The sequence below is a fragment of the Polyodon spathula genome, chromosome 4 (genome assembly GCF_017654505.1).
Source record: "Polyodon spathula isolate WHYD16114869_AA chromosome 4, ASM1765450v1, whole genome shotgun sequence".
In the NCBI taxonomy this organism is placed as follows: domain Eukaryota; kingdom Metazoa; phylum Chordata; class Actinopteri; order Acipenseriformes; family Polyodontidae; genus Polyodon; species Polyodon spathula.
Genome location: NC_054537.1, coordinates 1886882 through 1914353, shown reverse-complemented (window position 1 = coordinate 1914353; position 27472 = coordinate 1886882). Strand labels below are relative to the sequence as shown.

At 39.4% G+C, this 27472-nt stretch overlaps 1 protein-coding gene across 4 annotated transcripts; it reads right to left on the bottom strand.

Moving 5' to 3' along the window:
- LOC121314046 (NEDD8 ultimate buster 1-like) lies at positions 1-27472 on the bottom strand. Of its 4 annotated transcripts, none has more exons than XM_041246833.1 (15): positions 27262-27456; positions 24989-25113; positions 23704-23871; positions 23501-23562; positions 22552-22619; positions 21895-22065; positions 20954-21042; positions 20251-20357; positions 18313-18499; positions 17571-17678; positions 9507-9659; positions 3467-3613; positions 1701-1796; positions 1182-1362; positions 1-884 (listed from the first exon to the last, which is right to left on the bottom strand). In XM_041246833.1, the coding sequence occupies exons 1-15, from the start codon at positions 27371-27373 to the stop codon at positions 712-714; spliced, it is 1947 nt and encodes a 648-aa protein (XP_041102767.1). In that variant the 5' UTR covers positions 27374-27456; the 3' UTR covers positions 1-711. The 4 variants fall into 4 exon arrangements, with proteins under 4 accessions (XP_041102767.1, XP_041102768.1, XP_041102769.1 ...); XM_041246834.1 differs by having other exon boundaries at positions 24989-25124; positions 27262-27451; XM_041246836.1 differs by having other exon boundaries at positions 776-884; positions 1182-1328; positions 27262-27472.

Genomic DNA, 27472 nt, shown 5'->3' with positions numbered 1-27472 from the left:
TTTTTACAGAAGTGTTTATTTCAGTTCACAGCAGAGAAAAAATCCAAACAGATTCACCGTTTAAAAATCAATAATAAAAATTAAAGAGGAACCAGTGTGATAAAAATATTGATCTTTTTTTACAAATGAACATACTAAACCACACACTATTGGGTTAACCAAGATTGTTCTTGTGTGCTAAATTTAAAATAAATATTTTTAAATGAATAATTCAGTGAATTGTGCTATTGGTATAATGCAGCTTTAACCAATGGCAAAGCACTTGTTTTTCTTTTCAAAGTGATTTAAAGTCAATATTTTAAAAATATTTAATCTTAACATGTTATAGACCTCAGCAGCGGGCTGACAATGCACCTCAAAATAGATGTTGTATTAATTGCAATATATACAACTTAAACCCTGGTGTAAATGGGTTAATATCGACTGTTAAACAGTTTAAAATGTTGCTGTTCTAACTTGCAAAACTAAATTCTACATTCTGAAAAATATTCTAAAATCTGCTGATTTACACATGTAGAAACTTTATTTGAATTGGTTCATTGAATTTAAGCTGCTCTTAAATATAACATGCAGGTAAAGGTATCTGGAGAAAAGGACTCTCTTGATGGTTGACTGCCTATCTGGAAAGTGCAGGAGCACCACAGGGTCCTGCTATTAATTGCTTCATGAATTTCCACACAGCCCTTTTGCAGCACTGTGATGGGAAGACATTTAGCAGGGGGCTTGGTGTTTTGTTTCTAGGTTCGATTTGAGCTTTGCAAGGACCTCGCTTTCTTCTTCCAGATTTAGATCTAGATAGTCCTCCTCGTGATTCGGGATATCCCCCAGAACCTCATTCACCAGGTCCAGATCCATTTGCTCATCTCTTGGATTTATGGGAGAACCTTAAAAAAAAAAAAAGTGAGTGATTAAAGCTGGAGCAACAGCTTTACTTACGCAATGGTGCCTCAAACTAGCCTCCTGGAAGCAGGTTTCAAACCACTGCTTCTGAAAAAGGGACTCCCTCAGCTGAAGTGCGCTCAGAGATATATTTCTCAATGTGGTTAAAGACAGAACAGTAAAATAACGGGTTATAAAAGGGCCCGATTACAGGATTTTTACAAAGTTTTCTTTGTCTAAATTAAACAAAGTTATTTTATCTTGAACATTTTTAAATACAATTCCACCCTCGTGAGGTTTACCTGCCGAGTTGGAGGAGGTGCTGGGCTCCTCTGAGGAGGAAGAGCGTGGGGAAGGGGACAGGATGTCTGGGGGCAGATTCCCTTGATGATGCACCAGAAGCTGGGCCGCGATCTGCACATTGCCACCTGCAAGCGCCAAGGCAGCTGCTGCAGAATCACGATCAAAGCCCAAAAATACCAACTACATTATTAATAAAAGAACAAGATGAAGAATTAAAATGCAGTCTTACTGAACTTGTATTAAAATAGATTAAGACGTCGTTTAAGATTCCTAATTGAAGCACAAAGTGGTCGAACATTTTCACACAAGTGCCTATTGTTTCTATATCACCGATTACTGAGCGGAAATTGAAATTCTCACACGCAGAGGTTTTCATACAAGTAGGGATATAACAGATATACATGACAGATGGTGAGGTGTTGCAATAAATGTGCACACAGCTGTACGCACACAGTTTGAATGTATGCATCTAGTTAGGGTGCTCTTAGTTCCTGAAGAAAGACGAAGACACTACTAACCTGATTAATCATGACTTCCCTGTCAGAGGAGTCCATGCCACTGGATTCTGTATCATTGCTTACTGTCTCTACCAGACGGTAGTTATCAAGAAGGATCTGGAAAGGAATTCAGAGGAGAGCTCAACACAAACGTGGGGCAAATTCCACCCTGGAGTGAAGCATTTCACATTGAAGGAAAAGACTCTGTTACAATGGAGAAAGTGTGTAGAGATCATTTCAACATCCTAGTGATTCTTCAGGCCAAATTCAATTCATATTTTGCACTTTACAAAAGCATTTAGTACATTCAAACAATAAACAAAGTGAATACCGAACAATAATACAAATCAAAAGGTTTGCATAATAATGCCAATAGGCTGGCCTTTACCAGAATGCACATTCTACTGTATTCAGCTTGTCTCAAGCCATTTATACAGTGGGTTTCTAATGCAAACCATCAAGTTAGCAATTAAAAATGCCACAGGAATAAGCCGTTGGGGGGGTCAAATTAACAAAGCATACTACAGTTTTTTCTTTCAAGACTGGTAATTAAGTCTTTAATGAGTTTATGAGCAATATTTTAAACATAAAATGTAGGGTGTTCAGTGTCCTCCATTGATTTAGCTGAATGCAAGCTCCTCAGACTGTGTGTGTTGCAGTGCAGGGTCCTCATTGATTCAGCTGAATGTGAGCGCCTCAGACTGTGTGTGTTGCAGTGCAGGGTCCTCTACTGATTTAGCTGAATGTGAGCTCCTCAGACTGTGTGTGTTGCAGTGCAGGGTCCTCTCAGACTGTGTGTGTTGCAGTGATTCAGCTGAATGTGAGCTCCTCAGACTGTGTGTGTTGCAGTGCAGGGTCCTCACTGATTCAGCTGAATGCAAGCTCCTCAGACTGTGTGTGTTGCAGTGCAGGGTCCTCTACTGATTTAGCTGAATGTGAGCTCCTCAGACTGTGTGTGTTGCAGTACAGGGTCCTCTACTGATTCAGCTGAATGTGAGCTCCTCAGACTGTGTGTGTTGCAGTGCAGGGTCCTCTACTGATTTAGCTGAATGTGAGCTCCTCAGACTGTGTGTGTTGCAGTGCAGGGTCCTCACTGATTCAGCTGAATGTGAGCTCCTCAGACTGTGTGTGTTGCAGTGCAGGGTCCTCATTGATTCAGCTGAATGTGAGCTCCTCAGACTGTGTGTGTTGCAGTGCAGGGTCCTCAGTGATTCAGCTGAATGTGAGCTCCTCAGACTGTGTATGTTGCAGTGCAGGGTCCTCAGTGATTCAGCTGAATGTGAGCTCCTCAGACTGTGTGTGTTGCAGTGCAGGGTCCTCAGTGATTCAGCTGAATGTGAGCTCCTCAGACTGTGTGTGTTGCAGTGCAGGGTCCTCAGTGATTCAGCTGAATGCGAGCTCCTCAGACTGTGTGTGTTGCAGTGCAGGGTCCTCATTGATTCAGCTGAATGCGAGCTCCTCAGACTGTGTGTGTTGCAGTGCAGGGTCCTCACTGATTCAGCTGAATGCGAGCTCCTCAGACTGTGTGTGTTGCAGTGCAGGGTCCTCACTGATTCAGCTGAATGTGAGCTCCTCAGACTGTGTGTGTTGCAGTGCAGGGTCCTCATTGATTTAGCTGAATGTGAGCTCCTCAGACTGTGTGTGTTGCAGTGCAGGGTCCTCACTGATTTAGCTGAATGCGAGCTCCTCAGACTGTGTGTGTTGCAGTGCAGGGTCCTCACTGATTTAGCTGAATGTGAGCTCCTCAGACTGTGTGTGTTGCAGTGCAAGGTCCTCTACTGATTTACCAGAAAGGCACGGTCCAGGTCTCCTTCAGCATCATGCAGAGCCCTGGCTGCATCTCTCTTGGAATAGCCCATTTCTCTCAGCATGTTGATGTCATCCACGCGTTTCCTTCTCTTCACTCGTTCCTTTCTTTTCATCTCTGCCTTTTCCTAAGTGACAGAGAAACCAGTGAAATAATCTGAATTTCTAAAACATAAGCCTTCAAGTGTATAATAATGATAATAACACTGTTATTACTCATGAGAATAATGAACACTTCGATGTGATATTTCCATGGTTAGGGAACACACAGTTTAGATAAAGTAACCCAACCTGTTTGAAGTCACTTCAGAATTTTGATGAGCAGAACCAACAACAAGAGAATGAAAGGAACAACATCCAGGACCCCATTGACAGTGGTGACCAGACAGCAAAAAGAAGGGAGGTCATGATTGTTGGGGACGCCATATTGAGAAACACAGCAAGTTCAATTCGCAGTTTGGACCCCCTTACTACAACAGTGTACTGCCTTCCGGGAGCCTCGGTCAAGCACATCACTGAGAACGTGGACAGGCTCCTAGAACGAACAGGAGACGACCCGGTAGTAGTCGTCCACATCGGTACAAACAACATTGGAAGAGACAGACCAAAATCCCTGCAAAACAAATTCAGAGAGCTAGGAAGGAAATTAAAAGAGAAAACCAAAACTGTGGTATTTTCTGGTATACTACCGGCACCTTGCAAAGGACCATATGGACAGCTGGAAATAATTAATCAAAACGCATGGCTGAAGACGTGGTGCACACGGGAAGGCTTCACCTATCTTGATCATTGGACCACATTCTACAACGAGGACTATCTGTATAGACGGGATGGACTGCATTTAAATAACAAGGGAACTAGTCTACTCGGAGAAAAGATCCTCGAGCAGGTTCAGAAGCATTTAAACTAGAAAGGAAGGGGGGAGAAATCAACAAAAAAACAGAAGGGAGACCGCATCAAAACAAGAACAACTACTCAGGTAAGACAACCATTAAATGTATTTATCTAAATGCTAGAAGTATCAGAAACAAAATTCTAGAACTTGAAGCTACTGCACTAACAGGTAACTATGATGTGATAGGTGTTACAGAAATGTGGTTGTCTGAGAGTGATGGGGACGAATATAATATTTGTGGGTATACACTGTATAGGAAAGACAGGCAGGACAGAAGAGGAGGAGGGGTAGCGCTATACATAAGAAACAGTCTTGAAGCCCAGGTGTTAAACCTGGACAAAGAAAATAAAACCGAATCAATATGGGTCAGAATAACGGACAAAAATTCAAAGGGCATAATAATAGGAGCATGCTATAGACCGCCAGATTCAGACGGTGAGCAAAATAATCTGTTATACAATGACATTAGAAATGCGTGTAGCAAAGGAGAAGCCATATTAATGGGGGATTTCAACTTCCCCCAAATAAAATGGGAAAACCCGGTGGGTAGCACGAAGGATGAAATAGAAATGGTGGAAATGACAAATGACTGCTTCCTAACACAATTTGTCAAGGCACCGACTAGAGGGGAGGCATGCCTTGATTTAGTCTTTTCAAATAACGAAGACAGAATAACTAAAACAGAGGTCAGAGAACCACTGGCAAACTCAGACCACAACATGGTCTCATTTGAAGTGTTTTTTAAATCCCCAAAAGTAATGACTAAAGCTAAGGTTTACAATTTTAGAAAAGCAAACTATGAAGGTATGAAACAGAGACTAACAGAAGTAGATTGGAGTAAAATAGAGAAAACACCCACAGAAGAAGGATGGTTGTTCTTCAAAAATGTAGTACTAGAGGCGCAAAACAATTACATCCCTAAAGTAGACAAATCTAAATGTAAAACTAAATTGCCAAAATGGTTTAATAGATCAATTTAAAAAAATATTCAGCGAAAAAAGGCACTTTACAGAGCATTAAAAAAGGGCCAAAAAGAAAGTACGCAGAAAGAGTACACAGAACTGCAAACGCAAGTCAAAAAGGAAGTTAGAAAGGCCAAGAGAGAAATAGAAATGAACATTGCTAAGGGAGCTAAAACAAATTCCAAAATGTTTTTCCAATATTACAACAGCAAGCGAACATTCAAAGAGGAGATTAAATGTTTAAGAGATACAAATGGCAAAATCATAGATGAAGAAAAAAAATAGCAAATATATTAAATGATTACTTTTCACAAGTTTTTACAAAGGAAGATACTGACAACATGCCCCACATGTCATCCAGTTCCTATCCAGTTTTAAATAACTTTAGCATAACTGAGGCAGAAGTGTTAAAGGGACTAGGAGCTCTTAAAATAAACAAATCCCCTGGGCCGGATGAGATCCTCCCAGTAGTACTCAAAGAAATGAAAGAAGTAATTTACAAACCGCTAACCAAGATCATGCAGCAGTCTCTTGACACAGGGGTGGTACCGACAGACTGGAAAATTGCAAACGTAATACCGATCCACAAAAAGGGAAACAAAACTGAACCAGGTAACTACAGACCAGTAAGCCTGACTTCTATTATATGCAAACTTATGGAAACTATAATAAGATCCAAAATGGAAAATTACCTATATGGTAACAGGGTCCTGGGAGACAGTCAACATGGTTTTAGGAAAGGGAGATCGTGTCTAACTAACTTGCTTGATTTTTTTGAGGATGCAACAACATTGATAATGGATAATTGCAAAGCATATGACATGGTTTATTTAGATTTCCAGAAAGCTTTTGACAAAGTCCCGCACAAAAGATTAATTCTCAAACTGAACGCAGTTGGGATTCAAGGAAACGCATGTACATGGATTAGGGAGTGGTTAACATGTAGAAAACAGAAAGTACTGATTAGAGGAAAAACCTCAGAATGGAGTGTGGTAACCAGCGGTGTACCACAGGGATCAGTATTAGGTCCTCTGCTATTCCTAATCTACATTAATGATTTAGATTCTGGTATAGTAAGCAAACTTGTTAAATTTGCAGACGACACAAAAGTAGGAGGAGTGGCAAACACTGTTGCAGCAGCAAAGGTCATTCAAAATGATCTAGACAAGATTCAGAACTGGGCAGACACATGGCAAATGACATTTAATAGAGAAAAGTGTAAGGTACTGCACGCAGGAAATAAAAATGTACATTATAAATATCATATGGGAGATATTGAAATTGGAGAAGGAATCTATGAAAAAGACCTAGGAGTTTTTGTTGACTCAGAAATGTCTTCATCTAGGCAATGTGGGGAAGCTATAAAAAAGGCTAACAAGATGCTCGGATACATTGTGAAAAGTGTTGAATTTAAATCAAGGGAAGTAATGTTAAAACTGTACAATGCACTTGTAAGACCTCATCTTGAATATTGTGTGCAGTTCTGGTCACCTTGCTATAAAAAAGATATTGCTGCTCTAGAAAGAGTGCAAAGAAAAGCGACCAGAATTATTCCGGGCTTAAAAGGCATGTCACATGCAGACAGGCTAAAAGAATTGAATCTGTTCAGTCTTGAACAAAGAAGACTACGTGGTGACCTAATTCAAGCATTCAAAATTCTAAAAGGTATTGACAGTGTTGACCCAAGGGACTTTTTCAGCCTGAAAAAAGAAACAAGGACCAGGGGTCACAAATGGAGATTAGACAAAGGGGCATTCAGAACAGAAAATAGGAGGCACTTTTTTACACAGAGAATTGTGAGGGTCTGGAACCAACTCCCCAGTAATGTTGTTGAAGCTGACACCCTGGGATCCTTCAAGAAGCTGCTTGATGAGATTTTGGGATCAATAAGCTACTAACAACCAAACAAGCAAGATGGGCCGAATGGCCTCCTCTCGTTTGTAAACTTTCTTATGTAACTGCAATACACAGCACTTTTAAATTATTTTTCCGGTTCCACTGTATGTCAAGGACCAATTGCACCACCTGCTGGTCATGCTTACAGTAGCAGCTGGCGTTTGACTTCTGTTAAGGTGAGCGCAAACAAACCTCTGTATTTATACAGTTAGATTTGGCCTCATTGTTACTACAGAATTAAGTAAACACATAAGAATTGCTCACGAATGAGTTTGAAACCAATCTAATTTGGCTTCCGATTCATATCAGACTTGAAAGAAGATATATGAAACACATTTAGATGAACACTGCAGACCTGTATACAGGGCAAGGAAAGACAACTGCACTCAAAACTGCTGACCTATTGTAGTATAGGAAGGGTGACTCACACTCTGAACTAATAATATATATATATATATATATATATATATATATATATATATATATATATATATATATATATATATATATATATAGTGATGGAATGTACATTCCAGAACAATATTGGTCAGCTGGGAGGCCGTGGCTGTAAGGAATGTACACTTCATCTGCCTAAAGGTTGTACGGTTAGGTTCAAAGGAAACTAAAATAATGTGAAGACAACATAAACAAACTGGGAAATAAGGTCATGGGTTTTAAGACCATGGGGAACAGGCTGTTGTCAAAAGTAATTATCAATTGGTCTTAATCATGTAATTGCTTGATTGCCCAGCAGTTAAAATGGGTTAAGCTGAGATGGTCAGAGAGAGAGAGAGACCAAGGAGAGACGAAACGGTGAGAGAACGGAGAACTGAAAAAGGGAAAAGGAGACTTTGTTTTGAGGGTAAGCAGAATTAGCCTGCCCCTTTTAGTTTAAAGGGAAAAAATAATAAGTGTTTAGTTTAGGACCTGAGAAAGGGGTAGGTTTTTGTTTTGTTTTCTGTTTGTTTTGTTTTCAAATAAAACCACGCTCCGGCGTGTTTCATTGCAAGTACGGCTTTTTTGTTTGGATTTGTTCAACTATTTTACACAACAGAACGTTTAACCTGGTAAACGACAGCGAATTCTTCACAATAAATAAATATATATATATATATATATATATATATATATATATATATATATATATATATATATATATATTTAAGAATGCGCTGTCGTTTTTTAGCAAAAATTTTAGTACAAGGCACTGTAATTTGTTATCCCTGGATTGTAAAGTATTTAAGGATGTATTCGATATTACCAGACAATACCATTCACATTAGTTCACCCCACTGATGCTCATTTGTCCTGACTCCTTGTTGGGTGAATAAGATACCCAGATTAAGGACTCCCAACATGCTGTACTGATTAAACATATGCAAAGTAAAGATGATTCAATATGAATCCTACTGATGTGTTTTTTAGGCTGGGGCAACACATCTAATCGTTCAGACCACTGATTACCCCCTCTGCCAGGCTTGCTAAACTAGAGTGGAGTTTGACAGAGTGCCAGTGACAAGCTTCTCCACTCCCGGAGTCTGAGTGTGACTCAGTGCGTCTTCCCTGTGCAGTACTGAACACAAGAGACCAAATCCACAACTCAGTGTAAGGACTCTCCTCCGACCGGCTGATGAGTGAATGGTGCTGGTGTCAGTGTGGGACGTGAGCGCGCCTCTGCACTGCAGAGCTGGCTGTTTAGTTCAGTGGTGAGACGTTCATCTTTGAGGCGTATGGTCTGCGGTTCACATCCAGCCCTTGCCTTTCCATTCAATTAAAATATTCCCTCAGTGAATACAAAGAAAAATTACAGTACTTAAGATCTGTAATGATTAATAATAAAACGTTAGATGTGTTAGTAGAGTGTCATGAAATTGTATTGCATTGCCTCCCTGTAGTTCATCTCAATCCCTACAAATTTCTCATTATCTACACACAAGACCGTGCATACGTAGGAATGAGATGCCAAGTTGGCGGAAGCTAATATCTAATATAAGACTGTTAGGTGTATTCCCCATTCCTGTTTAGGAGCTTGATTGGTCTTTTATAGAAAATCAGTTTGCAGTGTGTGTGACTTTCCTGATTGGTGGATGAATGTTCTGAGGTTTCTGGTGTCATGTAATCAATATATTTTTTACCATATACATTGTAGATTGTACTGTACAATTATTTTGACAATGACCAGAAAGGATGTCTTCTGCCATCACTATTCTCATAAGACCAATGGAAACGCATGCTGTAGACCTGGGCTGCAACATATTTAAACCATACCTCTCTTCTTTGGCTAATATGGTTGGCAGCTTCGTTGATGTTTCCTCGACAAGCCCTCAGACCCAGACGTGCTTCCTGCTCTGTGTACCCGAGAGCCAGCAGTTCAGTCATCTGATGAGGATCCACGCATAGCTGCCTGTACAGATCTTCCACCTAACGGGAACAAACAGCAGTTACAACAGTACACAGATTGCCTGGTAATTATAAATAAAACAGCTGGAATAGGATTCATTTATTAAAAAAACTACCTACAAGAGTGCTTCACTAGATTGCTGTAAAAACAGTGCAACTGATATCTCAAAATCCCTAAGATATTGCCATATTCATAAAATTCCATAAGGGAGTGTGACAGACTGAATGATTCTTGGTGATACATCTCTCTCTCCCAACTGCAAGGGCGCTGTGTAAAGGGAACAGAGACAATTCATTGCCAGAGTTAGAAGGAGGTCGGTCATCTAGAAATGGGGCTGAGCTACAATACACTAAACCATAACCCAGGGGTCATGACTGACGGTACAAAAGGGGGCGTAACGAAGTTCCTTTGTATTGTTAGAGCTGAACCAGAAGGAGACCGTGTGCTGTAATCGCGAGTGTTTTGTTTTTGTTTTGTTGTGTCTAAGGAACCACTTGTTTCTTGTTATTAGACGGCTGAACACGATCTGGAGCTGTCGCCACGGGCCAGCACTTACCCAGACATCACTGCACATTGTTTCACAAATAACTGTATTTACACCACAAGCACTTTAGCATTCACTGTGGACTTGTTTGCATTACGTGTGGGTGCTTAGGAACGGGACTATTATTATTATTATTATTATTATTATTATTACAGGACCAACCCGGGGATTAACAACAGTGCAATACACACCGCTGTATTGCCTGTTCTCACTGCTATTGTTTACTGCAGTTTGTCATCAGATTATACAAATAAAATATTGCACCTGGATTATCACTGTCTGTCTGTTCATTGATCACTGCTGCATTCCTGCACCTGCACACTGTTAACCACTTTGCAACAGGGAGATGCAAAAGCAAAACATATTTTTAAATCATTTATCTAGCAAAACATCTTGATTTACAGAAACCAATTTTATGTAAAATTGTCACCTTTCTGTAAATTACAGTACAATAAAAAACATTATGGCAAAACGTGGTTGGCAACAAGTGTTCCATAGCTACACCTGAAAAAGTATTGTTACATTTCCAAATTACCTGCATACAGTAAATGAGAATTATATACAAAGGCTGCCAGTGGGCAGTGATTATTTTAACCATCTCAAGATAGCAAGCATATACAAATTTCATTATAACCAACCTCCCTGGGACCTGGAGAAATGTTTGTTATATCAAGCAATTTGCTGAATAATGAAGAATCACCCAGATTGAAGTGAACATCTTTATAGAATATACAGCAGTTCTTTCAAGATAACTTCACGTTGATCTACATATAAATTGTATATTTAAAAGAAAACAGTGAAGAAATGAAAAAACAACAAGTACACTACTAATTACTAGAGGTGCAGTCGGCACCCTTATTTCGTATTCGATTATCGTATAGACTTTTATCAATGAGAATCGATGTATTGATGTTTTATTTTTCAAAATTAACAAACGCTAGTTATTTATTTTTTTATGCATCCAATAACTAAAAACACAGTTGTGTAGAATAGTTAAACAAAAAGGGACGACTTGCATTCAAATTAGCACACTTCCAATTATAAAAAACGAATGAACTTGCGTTTAACAACAGAAAAGAACATGCATGCGTCCGGATCAATACTGTTTACATTTTATGTCCAAAGCAAAGCATTTGAATTAATCTCACAAACCCTGACTAATGTAACTGTTGTACTAAATTCAGTCTCTTTTTCTATAATATTGCCATATAATCCAAACACAACATGCTTTGAAACAAACGGTAACTGGTAGATTTAATAGATAAAAAAACAAACAAAAAAAACTGTGTTGCCTTAATTAAAAATAAATAAATAAATAAATAAATAAAGTGTGAATATTTGGCCTACTTCTGATTTGTCTTATCCAACGTGTAATGTAGGCTAGAAGTGTGTATCCTAGCAATGCGCTAATCTACCGTACTAGCACTAGAAGCAGCGCACTCACACTCAAGGTTTTAATGCAAATCGGCAACAGGAGACTTAAAACGGGTACTAATACGATGCATCCACTCACCAAAATGTAACTGAAGCTCGGTAAAACTTAAGGACAGATGATCAATAATCGATGCATTGATAAATTGTTGCACCCCTACTAATTACGAGCCCTTTCTCTTGAAAAACATATCCAGCGTAGATTGCTTCATATTTTTTGTGCTTTTCTCCCAGCGACAGCGAGTGGGGGAAGTACAGGCTTGGAAAAGTACAGAGCAGTTTAGAAGCAGTAAGGAGAAATTGCATCTTTAATTGCTTTAATCAGAAAACAGAAGACATTGGGGAAACACAGCAGCAGCGCAAAGTCAAACAGCCGCGTGTGTTTTTCTGATAACAAACAAGCTGAAACTCGGAGCAGCTGATTCAAATTCAGCGCCGTTCTGAGACACGGGCGAGGGGAGGAGCCAACAGCACAGCAGAACAACGCAGTTAAACGAGGCAGTCTTCCCAGCGACAGCGAGTGGGAGAAGTACAGGCGTGGAAAAGTACAGAGCAGTTTAGAAACAGGTTGAAAGCAGGCTGACAGCTGCAGAAGAAACTAAAATTCAAAAAAAAAAAAAAAAAAAAAAAAAACCTCAACATGGTCTTCAAGCCAGTAATCTGTGACACCTGCTTGATGTGGGAAATCCGAGAAAACCCAGCGGAGCTAAACCAAGTGTGCGTAAAGTGCCGCACGATCCAGGATTTGCATAAACTAGTAAATATGCTAGAAATGGAGCTGGAAGAAGTGCGACAGCAACAGGATCTTGAGGAACTGGCACACCCACAATTCATGGAAGTCTGCATCACCCCTAACAGACTGAAAGCCACTAGGGAGATAGAAGGTCAGAACAGCTGGGTTCAGGTAGGCAGAAGCAGGGAAAAAAAGAAACTTTGTCAAACACAACCACCAGAAATCAAAACAACCAACAGATTTGAGTCACTTCAGAATTTGGATGAGCAGAACCAACAACAAGAGAATGAAAGGAACAACATCCAGGACCCCATTGACAGTGGTGACCAGACAGCAAAAAGAAGGGAGGTCATGATTGTTGGGGACTCCATATTGAGAAACACAGCAAGTTCAGTTCGCAGTTTGGACCCCCTTACTACAACAGTGTGCTGCCTTCCGGGAGCCTCGGTCAAGCACATCACTGAAAACGTGGACAGGCTCCTAGAACGAACAGGAGACGACCCGGTAGTAGTCGTCCACATCGGTACAAACAACATTGGAAGAGACAGACCAAAATCCCTGCAAAACAAATTCAGAGAGCTAGGAAGGAAATTAAAAGAGAAAACCAAAACTGTGGTATTTTCTGGTATACTACCGGCACCTTGCAAAGGACCATATGGACAGCTGGAAATAATTAATCAAAACGCATGGCTGAAGATGTGGTGCACACTGGAAGGCTTCACCTATCTTGATCATTGGACCACATTCTACAACGAGGACTATCTGTATAGACGGGACGGACTGCACTTAAATAACAAGGGAACCAGTCTTCTTGGAGAAAAGATCCTCGAGCAGGTTCAGAAGCATTTAAACTAGAAATGAAGGGGGGAGAAATCAACAAAAAAACAGAAGGGAGATTGCATCAAAAGAAGAACAACAACTCAGGTAAGACAACCATTAAATGTATTTATCTAAATGCTAGAAGTATCAGAAACAAAATTCTAGAACTTGAAGCTACTGCACTAACAGGTAACTATGATGTGATAGGTGTTACTGAAACTTGGTTGTCTGAGAGTGATGGGGACGAATATAATATTTGTGGGTATACACTGTATAGGAAAGACAGGCAGGACAGAAGAGGAGGAGGGGTAGTGCTATACATAAGAAACAGTCTTGAAGCCCAGGTGTTAAACCTGGACAAAGAAAATAAAACCGAATCAATATGGGTCAGAATAACGGACAAAAATTCAAAGGGCATAATAAATAGGAGCATGCTACAGACCGCCATATTCAGAAGGTGAGCAAAATAATCTGTTATACAATGACATTAGAAATGCATGTAGCAAAGGAGAAGCCATACTAATGGGGGATTTCAACTTCCCCCAAATAAAATGGGAAAACCCGGTGGGTAGCACGAAGGATGAAATAGAAATGGTGGAAATGACAAATGACTGCTTCCTAACACAATTTGTCAAGGCACCGACTAGAGGGGAGGCATGCCTTGATTTAGTCTTTTCAAATAACGAAGATAGAATAACTAAAACAGAGGTCAGAGAACCACTAGCAAACTCAGACCACAACATGGTCTCATTTGAAGTGTTTTTTAAATCCCCAAAAGTAATGACTAAAGCTAAGGTTTACAATTTTAGAAAAGCAAACTATGAAGGTATGAAACAGAGACTAACAGAAGTAGATTGGAGTAAAATAGAGAAAACACCCACAGAAGAAGGATGGTTGTTCTTCAAAAATGTAGTACTAGAGGCGCAAAACAATTACATCCCTAAAGTAGACAAATCTAAATGTAAAACTAAAATTGCCAAAATGGTTTAATAGATCAATTAAAAAAAAAAAATATTCAGCGAAAAAAGGCACTTTACAGAGCATTAAAAAAGGACCAAAAAGAAAGTACGCAGAAAGAGTACACAGAACTGCAAACGCAAGTCAAAAAGGAAGTTAGAAAGGCCAAGAGAGAAATAGAAATGAACATTGCTAAGGGAGCTAAAACCAATTCCAAAATGTTTTTCCAATATTACAACAGCAAGAGAACATTCAAAGAGGAGATTAAATGTTTAAGAGATACAAATGGCAAAATCGTAGATGAAGAAAAAAAAATAGCAAATATATTAAATGATTACTTTTCACAAGTTTTTACAAAGGAAGATACTGACAACATGCCCCACATGTCATCCAGTTCCTATCCAGTTTTAAATAACTTTAGCATAACTGAGGCAGAAGTGTTAAAGGGACTAGGAGCTCTTAAAATAAACAAATCCCCTGGGCCGGATGAGATCCTCCCAGTAGTACTCAAAGAAATGAAAGAAGTAATTTACAAACCGCTAACCAAGATCATGCAGCAGTCTCTTGACACAGGGGTGGTACCGACAGACTGGAAAATTGCAAACGTAATACCGATCCACAAAAAGGGAAACAAAACTGAACCAGGTAACTACAGACCAGTAAGCCTGACTTCTATTATATGCAAACTTATGGAAACTATAATAAGATCCAAAATGGAAAATTACCTATATGGTAACAGGGTCCTGGGAGACAGTCAACATGGTTTTAGGAAAGGGAGATCGTGTCTAACTAACTTGCTTGATTTTTTTGAGGATGCAACATCGATAATAGATAATTGCAAAGCATATGACATGGTTTATTTAGATTTCCAGAAAGCTTTTGACAAAGTCCCGCACAAAAGATTAATTCTCAAAATGAACGCAGTTGGGATTCAAGGAAACACATGTACATGGATTAGGGAGTGGTTAACATGTAGAAAACAGAAAGTACTGATTAGAGGAAAAACCTCAGAATGGAGTGTGGTAACCAGTGGTGTACCACAGGGATCACTATTAGGTCCTCTGCTATTCCTAATCTACATTAATGATTTAGATTCTGGTATAGTAAGCAAACTTGTTAAATTTGCAGACGACACAAAAGTAGGAGGAGTGGCAAACACTGTTGCAGCAGCAAAGGTCATTCAAAATGATCTAGACAAGATGCAGAACTGGGCAGACACATGGCAAATGACATTTAATAGAGAAAAGTGTAAGGTACTGCACGCAGGAAATAAAGATGTACATTATAAATATCATATGGGAGGTACTGAAATTGGAGAAGGAATCTATGAAAAAGACCTAGAAGTTTTTGTTGACTCAGAAATGTCTTCATCTAGACAATGTGGTGAAGCTATAAAAAAGGCTAACAAGATGCTCGGATACATTGTGAAAAGTGTTGAATTTAAATCAAGGGAAGTAATGTTAAAACTGTACAATGCACTAGTAAGACCTCATCTTGAATATTGTGTGCAGTTCTGGTCACCTCGCTATAAAAAAGATATTGCTGCTGACCAGAATTTTTCCGGGCTTAAAAGGCATGTCATATGCAGACAGGCTAAAAGAATTGAAACTGTTCAGTCTTGAACAAAGAAGACTACGTGGGACCAGGGGTCACAAATGGAGATTAGACTAAGGGGCATTCAGAACAGAAAATAGGAGGCACTTTTTTATACAGAGAATTGTGAGGGTCTGGAATCAACTCCCCAGTAATGTTGTTGAAGCTGACACCCTGGAATCCTTCAAGAAGCTGCTTGATGAGATTCTGGGATCAATAAGCTACTAACAAAAATGAGCAAGATGGGCCGAATGGCCTCCTCTTGTTTGTAAACTTTCTTATGTTCTTATGTTCTAATGCACGGCATTTCAATCTTGTTACCGCCTCATGCATGTTGCCATGGTTGCAGTTTGTGTGACGATGGTAATGGCTGCATCCGTCACACATGATTCACACTACAGTAGATTGAATAAGCCTTATCTTCGAATTAGCCCACCAAGGTCTTTTTCCACTGAGAGAGTAACACATTCACACTGGAGAAAGTTCAGTGTCAAGGGCCATTCACACCTCCTTGTGCGTCGCCCCGCAGTCGCCGCAGAGCACCGTTCACACCGAACGCGGCAGGGGAATAGCAGTGGCAGTCTGCTGTTACGTCCCGGCTGCATGTACAAGCAAACAGTAAACGCCAGCGGGAAGGGCAAACTGTTTTTATACAGAAAGACACAAAGCTTCGCTATATATATATATATATATATATATATATATATATATATATATATATATATATATATATATATATATATAAACACTAAGCAAAAACATATATTTATTTTTATAAACACTAATTTTAACCCCGCCACACACACCATCATAATCCCTCCACAATTTCCCAAAATATCAGGCAATTGTGTCGTTTAAAATCAAATAAAAACATGGCGCTTTTACAAATGGAGATATTTTCTTTGTGAGTTGTGTCTGGTTTGCTGGGTATAGGCAAAGAGAGAGTGAGTTAAAGGCATCATTATGCATTGATGTTATTGAGCATTATCGTATACACACAATTAAAAAATGCAACTACTGCCACCCCATCATACCAAACCTTTGGAGGGACGGGCCTGACTGTAAACGCAGTAACAATCAGTGGTACTGTGCATCTAATACTACAATACCTGGAACAATGAACAGCAAACAAGAAAAGATCATTGCGATCGCCCTGCTCTACCGGAGAAAGAAAAAAATGTAAGCTCGCTGTGGGTCCATGACATCCTCAAGAAAAGAAGGGTACAGCGAATATCAAGGGCTGATACAGGAGCTCCGGTTTGATGAAGGCAGATGTTGTATTATACAGCTCTGGGAAATTTCCCCCCCCCCCCCCCCCCCCCCCCCCCCCCCCCCCCCCCCCCCCTCCCTCCCCTCCCCCCCCCCTCCCCCCCCCCCCCCCCCCCCCCCCCCCCTCCCCTCCCCCCCCCCCCCCCCCCCCCCCAGCGTGACGTACCCGCGCGCGGCTAATGTTGAAAATATTTGATCTCCTGCTCGCCACTCTGAGGTTCTGTTGCTTGGATCATTAGAAAAAGTGGTTCGTTATAGTGAAGTTAGACTGTATCTGAAAATGAGATGCAATCAGTGCTGTGGAAATGCATCGGAAAGCTGGTGAAATTCCCAGAATGTGGTAATGCATGACATTCTAAAGAAATTACAGCTGCAATTAAAATATATAAATGACATTTCACTTTTATAATGGTTTAACTATTGGAACTTGATCTGTCTGTATAGGTATCCATTATGATTAATTTACATGAACGTTTTAATTAACAGCATTTAACTGAATTACACACAGGCAATTCAACAAGAGCACTGCATCTTCACCAGGCGTAGGACATACTGCGATTCTAAACAGGGACTTGAAAGACTTACCTTCACGACTTTCTCAGCAGCTAGTTTCTCTTCACCTTGAAGGAAGAATAAAACCCCCTGGAGGAGGTAAAGTCTCAGGAACAGCACTTCCTCCCTCCCTGAATTTCCCTGTGTATAAACAAGGGATTGTAAAGCATTCATCCACGTATACTGTGGGAGAATATGAATACTCAAGTGTAGCGCTTCAGTGTGTCCCGTTATTCCAGGATACCCTGAACTGCAGTTATTCCAGGATACCCTGAACTGCAGTTATTCCAGGATACTCTATGAATTGCAGTTATTCCAGGATACTCTGAATTGCAGTTATTCCAGGATACTCTATGAATTGCAGTTATTCCAGGATACTCTATGAGCTGTAGTTATTCCTTATTGCTATGCAATAAGAGCCTTATTTCCATCCCTGCAACATATGGATAAGAAATTAAACAACTGGACTCTGAGAATGATTTTCCTTGATCGAACTCTGTATCGGTTTAGCAATGCAATGAGATTTGGAACACTGCAATTCATCCGCCACAGTAAAAAAAAAACATTATTCATTTAGTGAATACAAAGAGATATTCGATGTGTTACATGTGTTAGTAGTGTCATGAAATAGTATTGCATCGCCTCCCTGTAGTAAATCTCAATCCCTACACATTTCTCCTTATCTAAATAAGACCGTGCATACGTAGGAATCAGCAAACAAAAAAGACTTCACGTGTTTGATTAGATTTTAAATGACAGCAAACCTCACCCGTACCTTTATTTGTAAAAGTCGTGTCTGTTCCTTGCCATAGCATTTAAGGAAACAGTTTTCAGCTTCTTGCAATCGTTCTTTTGCATTCTGAAGGTATTCCAGGTTCTCAAGCGCGCGGTAGCACCACACAATATCCAGCTGAAGGACTGCATAGTTATCCACGGTGTTCAGCAACTGAGAACTGCATTTACTGGACAACAGGGGAGGAAAAAAAAGAAATGAAATAAACAATTCTTGACGTTTATTTAACAAAACATACAAAATGTAGAAAAAAGATTTAAAAATTCACACACAATCTTTAAAAGTACCAAATACATTTTTATATTAAAAAAATAAATAGATAAATAAAAAATCTGAACATAAGCTGTATTTATGCCATTTGATATATTTTAAATCAATATTTTTTAACAGACTTAATTTTTTTAAATGCTTCACTTTGGCTACAAACTGCTTCATCCTATTCTGAGGACAGTCAAGTTACACATGCCTGTAATCGGAGCAGTGGAATTTCACACCGGCTATGAAGTTTAACACAATGAAAATGGAGCCACTTTGTGATCACTGTGGAGAGAACACCACCAAGAAATTCATACTTTCTAGGCTTCAGTTTCTAACTTTATGTTGAGGTGTCATAAAAGCATCTGATGGGCTATTTTTGCAGAATTAACAGGTTCCTTTAGACCTAACTTCTGTGTTTAACAAAATGAGAATACGTTATCACAGCAACACAGTTAAAGAGAAAATGTAAATCATGGGTAGATGCCAGTTAATAATACTCCAAAAAAATACAATGTAGCCTGTCCTCAAATTAGGTCAATGGCACTTTATAGGTTAAAAAGAATACCTAAGCAGCCACCAATACACTGAAAAACAAGAACTGTGAATTGAGCTGTGAAATAAGAGCAAAACCCAGAGGCGCTCAGAAAACAGTTTGCCACGACTACAACACTTGTTTTTGCAATTTCAGGCTCAATTTGAATTCCATGCCGCTAACTTAGTTTTGAAAGATTTAAAAAATAAAAAAGCAAAACTGAAGATTACTACATAGTGCTGGTGCATATGCACATTTACACAACCCATTCACTGCACTGTCAGGTAACATTTGTGGCTCAACACACTGTTGCTCCAATTAATTTCTATTAAAATGCCCATGTAGTCCCTCCCTATGAATATAATGCACCTACTTTTAAAATGTTACCTGGACAGAATCAGTGTTCTGCAAAGTATTGTATCCAGTATGACAGAAGTATTTAAATGACATACTTCTCTTACTATTTAACTGAACCACAGTCCGTCACACTCTGCATGCTGAACACGGTAACTGTGCTGATTTTGCAAAAATCTCCATTCATTTTTCACACACACGCACGCACGCACGCACGCACGCACCTCTTAATGAAGCACTGGACCTCAGTCCTTATTTGTAATAACAGGCTTCTAATTAACTAATAACAATTCATATAAAATAAGTGGTATTTGTAAGAAATGATATAATTGTGTATTTTGTGTTTCAAATCTTTTTCTGTATCTATAAGAATGTACATCAAATCATGTCTGTTACTTGTTTGAATGACTGAATGAATAATTGATGATGCAATATGAATTTCAGTAAGGACTTGTTAATTGATTGAGAGCCTGAACTGCCCTTTTATATGCAATTGTAGGTAGTTCAGATGCAACCTGACGAAGGCACGGACGTGCTGAAATGCATCGTTTTGTTTGTTTGTTCTTTTATAAAGTTTGATATTAATAACAGTGGTCATGTCCAGCTTTTAAATGATACGGTGAGAGTGTGGCCGATAACACATTTTTCACACAATATAATTGTTTTTTTACACTTTACACCAGCCTCCTATTTAAGTTTCAGATTTCACTTCACTGTAACCTGCTCTTATTATGGCATGCTGAAACCCCTCTCCATGTGCCTGCACTGGTTTATACCTAAACTGTTCATCTGCTTGCAGTAAAAGACACAATGACGTCTCATAATCCTTCTTCTTCAGAAGGGCTCTTCCTTTCTCATGAAGTCCCATGGCCAAGATAAGAGCCTAGAAACAAAAAATAAGAAAACACATATTTTATACTAGCCAGTCAGCTCAGAACAGTTCCAGAGTATCCAATACTTTAGCAAAGTATCAGAAAGCCTTGTCATACTAAAGAGACCCATGAAGTCATCTTTCCATGTGCTTGCTTGAGAGGGAATAGCCCCTGTGGAGCCGCGCCTGTCTATTTCCAGTAAAGCAGGTGGGAACAGCCCCTGTGGAGCCGCGCCTGTCTATCTCCAGTAAAGCAGGTGGGAACAGCCCCTGTGGAGCCACGCCCGTCTATTTCCACTAAAGCAGGCCCTACTACAGCTCCTCTCTGCCAGCCTCTCATCCACTGCGTTCCATTTTATTTTCAAACCCGTTACAGATTTGTATAAGGATGATATTCATGCAGACTTCCACGTTTCTTGTGATGGCAATTGTTGGTTATTTGCAATGCCGATTGGCACCGAGAAACAGCATTATTAAAAACAGGTTGTAATGAATGAAGGACATAACAGTAACGTTTTCAAGTACCTGAACCAAGTTTTGTCCAGTCAAGCTAACATTTAGAATTGAGTAATATAGGGATGAATTGACCTCAGCGGTTTGAGACATACCTTCCTCTCTGCTGGTGGAATTTTAATGGGGTTTCCCTTCTGATCAGCGATTTCCAAAAACGGAGTGGAATATGGATCCATACTTCCATCTGTGAAGAAAATTATATTGTGAATTTCCATTTGCACACTCGAGGTTACTGGCCATACTCAAATAGAACAGAAAGATCACGCGTCGTTAGTTCTTGATTCAATCTGCCATTCTAGGGGCTTGCATGTCTTGCTTTTCAACCATCGTTGCAGGTTCTTTTGGATGGGTTGACACCCTATCCTAAGAATTACTATTATCCAAATCCAGTTTATGGCAAGGTGATGGAGGACAGTATTTTACATGGTATTTGCCTAGGGTTGATGCTTAACAGCTACAGTAGTGTGCACATTTAGAAGAACCCCTCATTGCTTCTGTTGTGCATATAGGCAAATTAGCCATCATCTAACTGATGACTTCGATAGGCCAAACAAAACGGTAAGAGAAAAGGAGCACATAGCCACACGCTGTAAAATACAGGAGACTTTTTAGAAGTTGTTTAAGAGGCACAATTAAAGCACAAAGTGGTTTAACATTTTCACACAAGAGTGCTTATCGTTTCTATATCACCAATTACAGACCAAAAATGTAAATTCTTACACCCAGGTTTTCATGCAGGTAGGTATATAAAGGATATAAATGACAAATCGAGGTGCTCTAATACATTTGCACACTACTGTTATTATTAAAGAAAAACTATATATATATATATATATATTTTTTAAATGCCTTTTAAAATAAAATATGAACAAAACTCATTATGAGATTCTTTCCAGCCACTCAGAGCACAAATAGACACTTTTTTACTCAGAAACTGCACCAATCCAGCCCCTACCAGGTAAATACAACCCCAACAATGCAGTTGAACTAAGTGTGATTAAAGCCATTTATACTACAGTCCAGGATGAACCCACACCTCTCTCAGACAGGATCTCAAAGCCTTTTTGAGTTCTTGTTATGGTCTCGTTTTTAATTTGGTATTGTTTTTCTTCCCCAGCCATTTTCTGTTTGTCCTCCTCACTTTCCTTCAGACACAAAACCATAATCTTTGAATTGTGTTTTACACCCTGCTCTTCAAGAGTTTTACCTGCAAAAAAACAACAAATAAAAAATGAAAACAGTTAAGATGGCACAAGAGTAATGTTCCATTGAGGTTGGGTGGTTCAACGTCTTATCAATGGGGTCAGAAGATTTTAATCTCACACACAAACTAGTTTTCACTTTGCAACTCACTAGGGTACCCATACTACCTAACCAAAACAACGTTCAGTGGACAACTGACCATGTTACAAAACTACCACCCCAGCGAGGGAGCGAGTGACACACGGATTACAGTAACTTCTTGTTAAGAGGATATCCAAAAAACGCAGTGAAAACCTTGATCATATCATGAATTCTTATTGTCATGACGACAGGAATCAGCCAAAGACATAAACTAACAGTGGACTGTAACTGAAAGCTAGAAACCCATCCGATGATATTGCATTTAATGAGGATTCATCTCTGAAATATTCCAACAATGATAATTGTATGTAATGTAATTGTGTCCCCTGCCCCTCAGACACACTCTTACCAGCCTCCACTGTTTTGCCGCTTAAAATTAACTTCATGTTAGGCCCGACTCCAAATTCTTCTGATATCCTACAAAGACATGACCACAGATTGAATTGCAAAGGTCTTCAGATCATTTACCTTTTGATTCTAACACTTTAACATGCATAAAATGTATATTAAATAGGGATTTGAATCTTGATATTTTATATTGATCAATTTATTATCCAATCTACAATCAATTAACTGTACTGAAAGACAATTACCAATAATCAATTTTAGTGACATTTTCTTTTGAGCTGTAATGCCTGTTTGCGTTTCTTTGAGCCTACTGACATGCTTAAAATAAAAAGATTAAAAACACCTTGTGTGTGGATTGTAACTTGAATATGGTAACTGACCTGCTGCACTACAACCTGGAATACTGGGTTTAATACACCTGTTTCTGGAGCACCGTAAGATTTCAAATTCCAGACTAACACGTAACTTACTGAGAGCTATTTTATTAGGTTAGCTGAAGAGAAATATCATTTATTGCGTGCTGTTTTATTTTAGTTTGCTGAAGAAAAAGTACAATAACTTAATTTTCTACCTCTTGAAAGAAATATGCTGAGTAATAAGAAAAATCAATGTACTTGCCATTAAGATAAACCTGTAATACTGCCATGAAAGGAAAGCACCGACGAGGAAATGTTGCAAGCTGCAGTCTGTTACTTCATGCGGAGATATTGTGAAATACTGGGCATACCTTCCAGTTGTCCTTTTGCCAAGGTCTTTAGAAGTACCCTCTGACATTTTTTAAGATATCTTTTTCACACAGTGCGTAGACAAGCTTAATCAATGAATAATGTTCTGATTGATCAAAGCCCACAGGTGTGATTAATCAATTAAAACACCAAATATTAAATTAACTTTATTTTCATGTACAGAATACTGAAAACATTAAGTAAAACACAATGCCATGTACTTACATAGCCATCAGCTGATTGCTGGTAATGTCAAGCTTTGTTTTCAAGTAGTGTCTTTGAGATCCCTGTAGGCATAAGGAATGACATGAAAATGGCATTTGCAAACATACACCAATACAGGGGATACCAAGCCATTATGAAACTGGCATTCACAAACATGCACCACCATAGGGGATACCAATCCACTCATATCCACTGTTGCGTACCTGCTTGTATTTCTTGGGCAATGCAATCTCCAGTGTAGCAACACCTTTTGTCTTGTACGTCTCATTTGCTTTCCCTCGCTTGACTGTCAATGACCTAACAGCCTCCAATGCACTCTCAACTTCAGTGGCATTAAGATTAAGGCTAGGTGCATATTTCTCAGCAAGCTCCTATGAATAAAAAATAAAAATAATACAGAGCAGGGCTTGAAATGGACATTTTAAGTGACAGCAGTTTTGGATCATTTTAAAGCAAGTGCGAAGGCAAAGGCAATTTCTTTGAAAGGCAGCTGAGTACAATAGAATGCAATGACCTGGTGCAATAACATTCACCGCTAGTACTGTGCTTGCAACTAAGTGGCTTGTTACTGCGCTGTATGATACTGTTTAAAGTGTTCCATTCATTTCAGAAATAATGTGATGCATTCTGGTGGGCAGGGGTGCTTGCTTAGAGTTCCCAGTTTCACGTGGGCTTACAGTGAAGCTGGTACCAATATACTATAAAATCAACCAGCTCTGCAATGTACCCTAAAATATCAATTGGCTATTTCCACTGTGTGTATAACAAAAGACTCTTTGGGAATGTCCCAAAGTCTGTGCTTAATTCGGGAGATCCACATTTAGCAGAACCTGACTTAATTGTACAGATTTGTAACTAACAATGGACAATGGGATATACAGAAAGGACAATAGTACGTTGATCTAAGCGAGTGGATTACCTGACGGACAGTCTGGGCGATCAGGGACCCTCAAATACACAAGCCACGTGGCAGCTGTAAATCCGGAGATGGGGTGGGGTGGGGGGGGTGTCTGATACTACAGCTATGGTCAAAAGTTTTGCATCACCTAGAATTTTAGGACCGAGACATAACTAACAAAAATGTTTTAGATAATTTAGATCTGTTATTTAGAAACTACAAAATGATATCGCAAAAGTCTACCGGAAGCCATCTTAGTAGTACAGTATTTCATGACAATTGAAAAATGCCACATTTTTCAATTTGTCAGTTTTTTGTTAAGTATATAAAAAACGACATGGCGGTATGCAATTGAACATGTTAACGTAACATTACTCAGCAGGTAATTCTACAGGGTGATGCAAAACGTTTGTCCATAGCTGTGGTATGAACACTGTTGGCTAACGGGAATACTGGGAAAGTGACAGTGCTGGGCTGTCTCTCTTAACTATGCTTAACAAGCACCATTTAGCCCTAATGGGTGTGGCTGCTCTAAGCAAAAGCAAACGCGTATCATTTGGCTCACTCAAGATCCAACACTATTACTGTACCTTTATTGCTTGCTGTCCAGCTTCATTGTTTTCTGTTGTGTACGGAGCCTTCCAGAGCTGAATATTATCACTTCTTAGACATGTTTTCAGCTTTGATTGGAGATACTCTTCGTGAGCCATTTGTCCTTTAAAACAACTTTAAATGTATTTTGTCAGCATAATATTTAAAAAAACAACTTGCTGTGTAACAGAAATCATTGAACCCTAGACAAAATGCAGAGCACATAACCTGGGCCTCTTGCTGTAAACCACTGCAAACATTCACTCTGTTAAAGGAAGTTCTTTTTGGTGAAGACATTCTGTGATGGTTTACTTGATGGGCTTGTGGTTTATACCCAGTTCTTTCCTTGTAGAACACAAGCAGGGTTGAGGTCAATTCCAATTCCTTTTTCAAATCAATTCCATCTCCTTTGAAGGAATTGTAATTGATATTTTAGAGACATACTAACTGTTGTGATTGTTCAGCTGCCTTCATTTGAAAACAGTTTAATTGACTAACAGTGGGTTCACGATACTTGTTTAGCGGCTTGATTGCAGCCAGTCTGCGGCTGACCTCATGGTCTGATTGCATTGTTACGGAAACTGCAGAAGAGCAGACTGTGAGGGTGAAGTGGGGTGCTGTTACAATTGCATATCAGCCATGCCCATTGTATGTAGTAAGACAAAGATACGTGGGAACCTTATTTCATTCACTCAGTCATCTTTAGTACAATACACATATATACATGGAGGCTGTAAGGTCCAGTGATTAAAGAAAAGGGGCTGTAACCAGGAGGTCTGATCAAATCCCGACTCGGACACTGATCACTGTGCAAGTCACTTAACCTCCTTGTGCTCTGTCTTTTGAGTGAGACGTTGTAAATGACGCTGCAGCTGATGCATAGTTCACACCCCCTAGTCTCTGTAAGTCGCCTTGGATAAAGGCGTCTGCTAAATAAACAGATAATAATATGTGATATTGAGTTCAACAATAGCCATATCTATTCTACAATCACAAGTACTAAACTGTTGCACTAATTGTCCTTATGCATAATCTATGCTGGCAGAGCAAACAAGGGTAGTGGAAAACATTCACATACAATGTTTTATTACGAATCTGTTTACGAATTTAAACATACATGTAACTTGTAATAACGAGGACATACACAGCACCTTTCAGTCATTTGCAATGACAGCTTCAGGAACTGTAATATCAATGGCATTTGTATAGGCAGTGATAAGGGGTATAAAGGGTTTCGGTATCTAGTATGTCACTCATGAAAAACAAAACATGACATGACTGGAAGGCGATTTTGTCATAGTCACACTCCCTGACTAGATGGCAGTAGCAGGCTGAGTGATGCCCTTCTCTGTCAGTCAGCGCTGACGCTTTCAGAAGCTCCGTGATCTGTGCAGCCGCTACAGCCCGTGTCTGCGTGACGTCTGATATCAAGCTGAGGTCAAGCACACGGCGAACTTGATCGGTTTCTGCGCAGAATGACTAAAGTCTGCAAAGTGAACGCACGCAGTGATTCTGAAAAAGCTAATTTAAACAGAATACTGGGAATTGTTTTAAACAGGAATTGGAATTGAAAAACAGGAATTGGTGAGATGCAGTGACCGGTGCTTGGGCTGTGCAATTCAGCTCTGTCCAGAATGAAAGCAAAACAATGGAGTGCGTTTGTGCAGGGGGAATTCCAAAACCTAACAGGGATCCTGCGCAATACATGTTCTTATTAGTGCAGAGGACGATTCTGTGCCGTTACTCTGTCAGAATAAACTGTATTTGTGTATATAATTGTACAATTCCATCTTTTATATTATTATAATCCAATGGAGGCATTTCTAACCGGACTTTGCTATATAAGACTGGGCCTGGCTGTAGCCATGTATTTCAACTGGGATTCTCCCCCTAAACTAGGCATACTAATAAGTACTATAGTACAGGTTTACACTATTAGTTACACATTGTGTACAGTACACACGAGGCTAGTTAGTTAGTGATCATTACTGTGTGGCAATAAATGAATGCAAATGCAGTTTTTTGTGTGTGTTTTTTTTTATTATTGTACATTCACCAGAATGTGATACAGTACGTATATACAATTCTAAATACATTCTGATATAAAAACGATATCGATGTTTAAATGACAGTCCATTCTAAACAGTGATAATAACATGTGAAGGTATTTTGTTACTATACACAGTTTGTATTAATATGAACACAGCTAAATACTTGTCTGTGCCAAGAGTTTAAAATGGACACGCCTTGTATAAGTGTCTTTTCTTCTTACCTGCAAGCCGTTCTTCAGTCACTCTTGAGAGCCGAGGTTTCCCTTTACACGCGTCTGTGCCGAGCGGCTCTGTTTTTGTTTTTGTCATTTTCCCCTGTGTACGGGTGCTCATGAGGACCAGTACGCAAACTTTCTTTTGGCGGAGTAAACCTGGCCAATCTGAATGAGTCGACAGAATTTCTCAATTGAAAATTATGCATTCTCATTTAAA

What these genes read in the sequence shown, in the direction of transcription:
- LOC121314046 (XM_041246833.1), bottom strand. Translation starts at nt 27,373, where the DNA reads ATGAGCACCCGTACACAGGGGAAAATGACAAAAACAAAAACAGAGCCG. An exon ending in CAAGCAGATGAACAGTTTAG is followed by an intron (nt 18,500 to 20,250) that starts GTATAAACCAGT and finishes CCTGTTGTCCAG; the next exon opens with TAAATGCAGTTCTCAGTTGC. An exon ending in CACCTCCTCCAACTCGGCAG is followed by an intron (nt 885 to 1,181) that starts GTAAACCTCACG and finishes TTTTTTTTTAAG; the next exon opens with GTTCTCCCATAAATCCAAGA.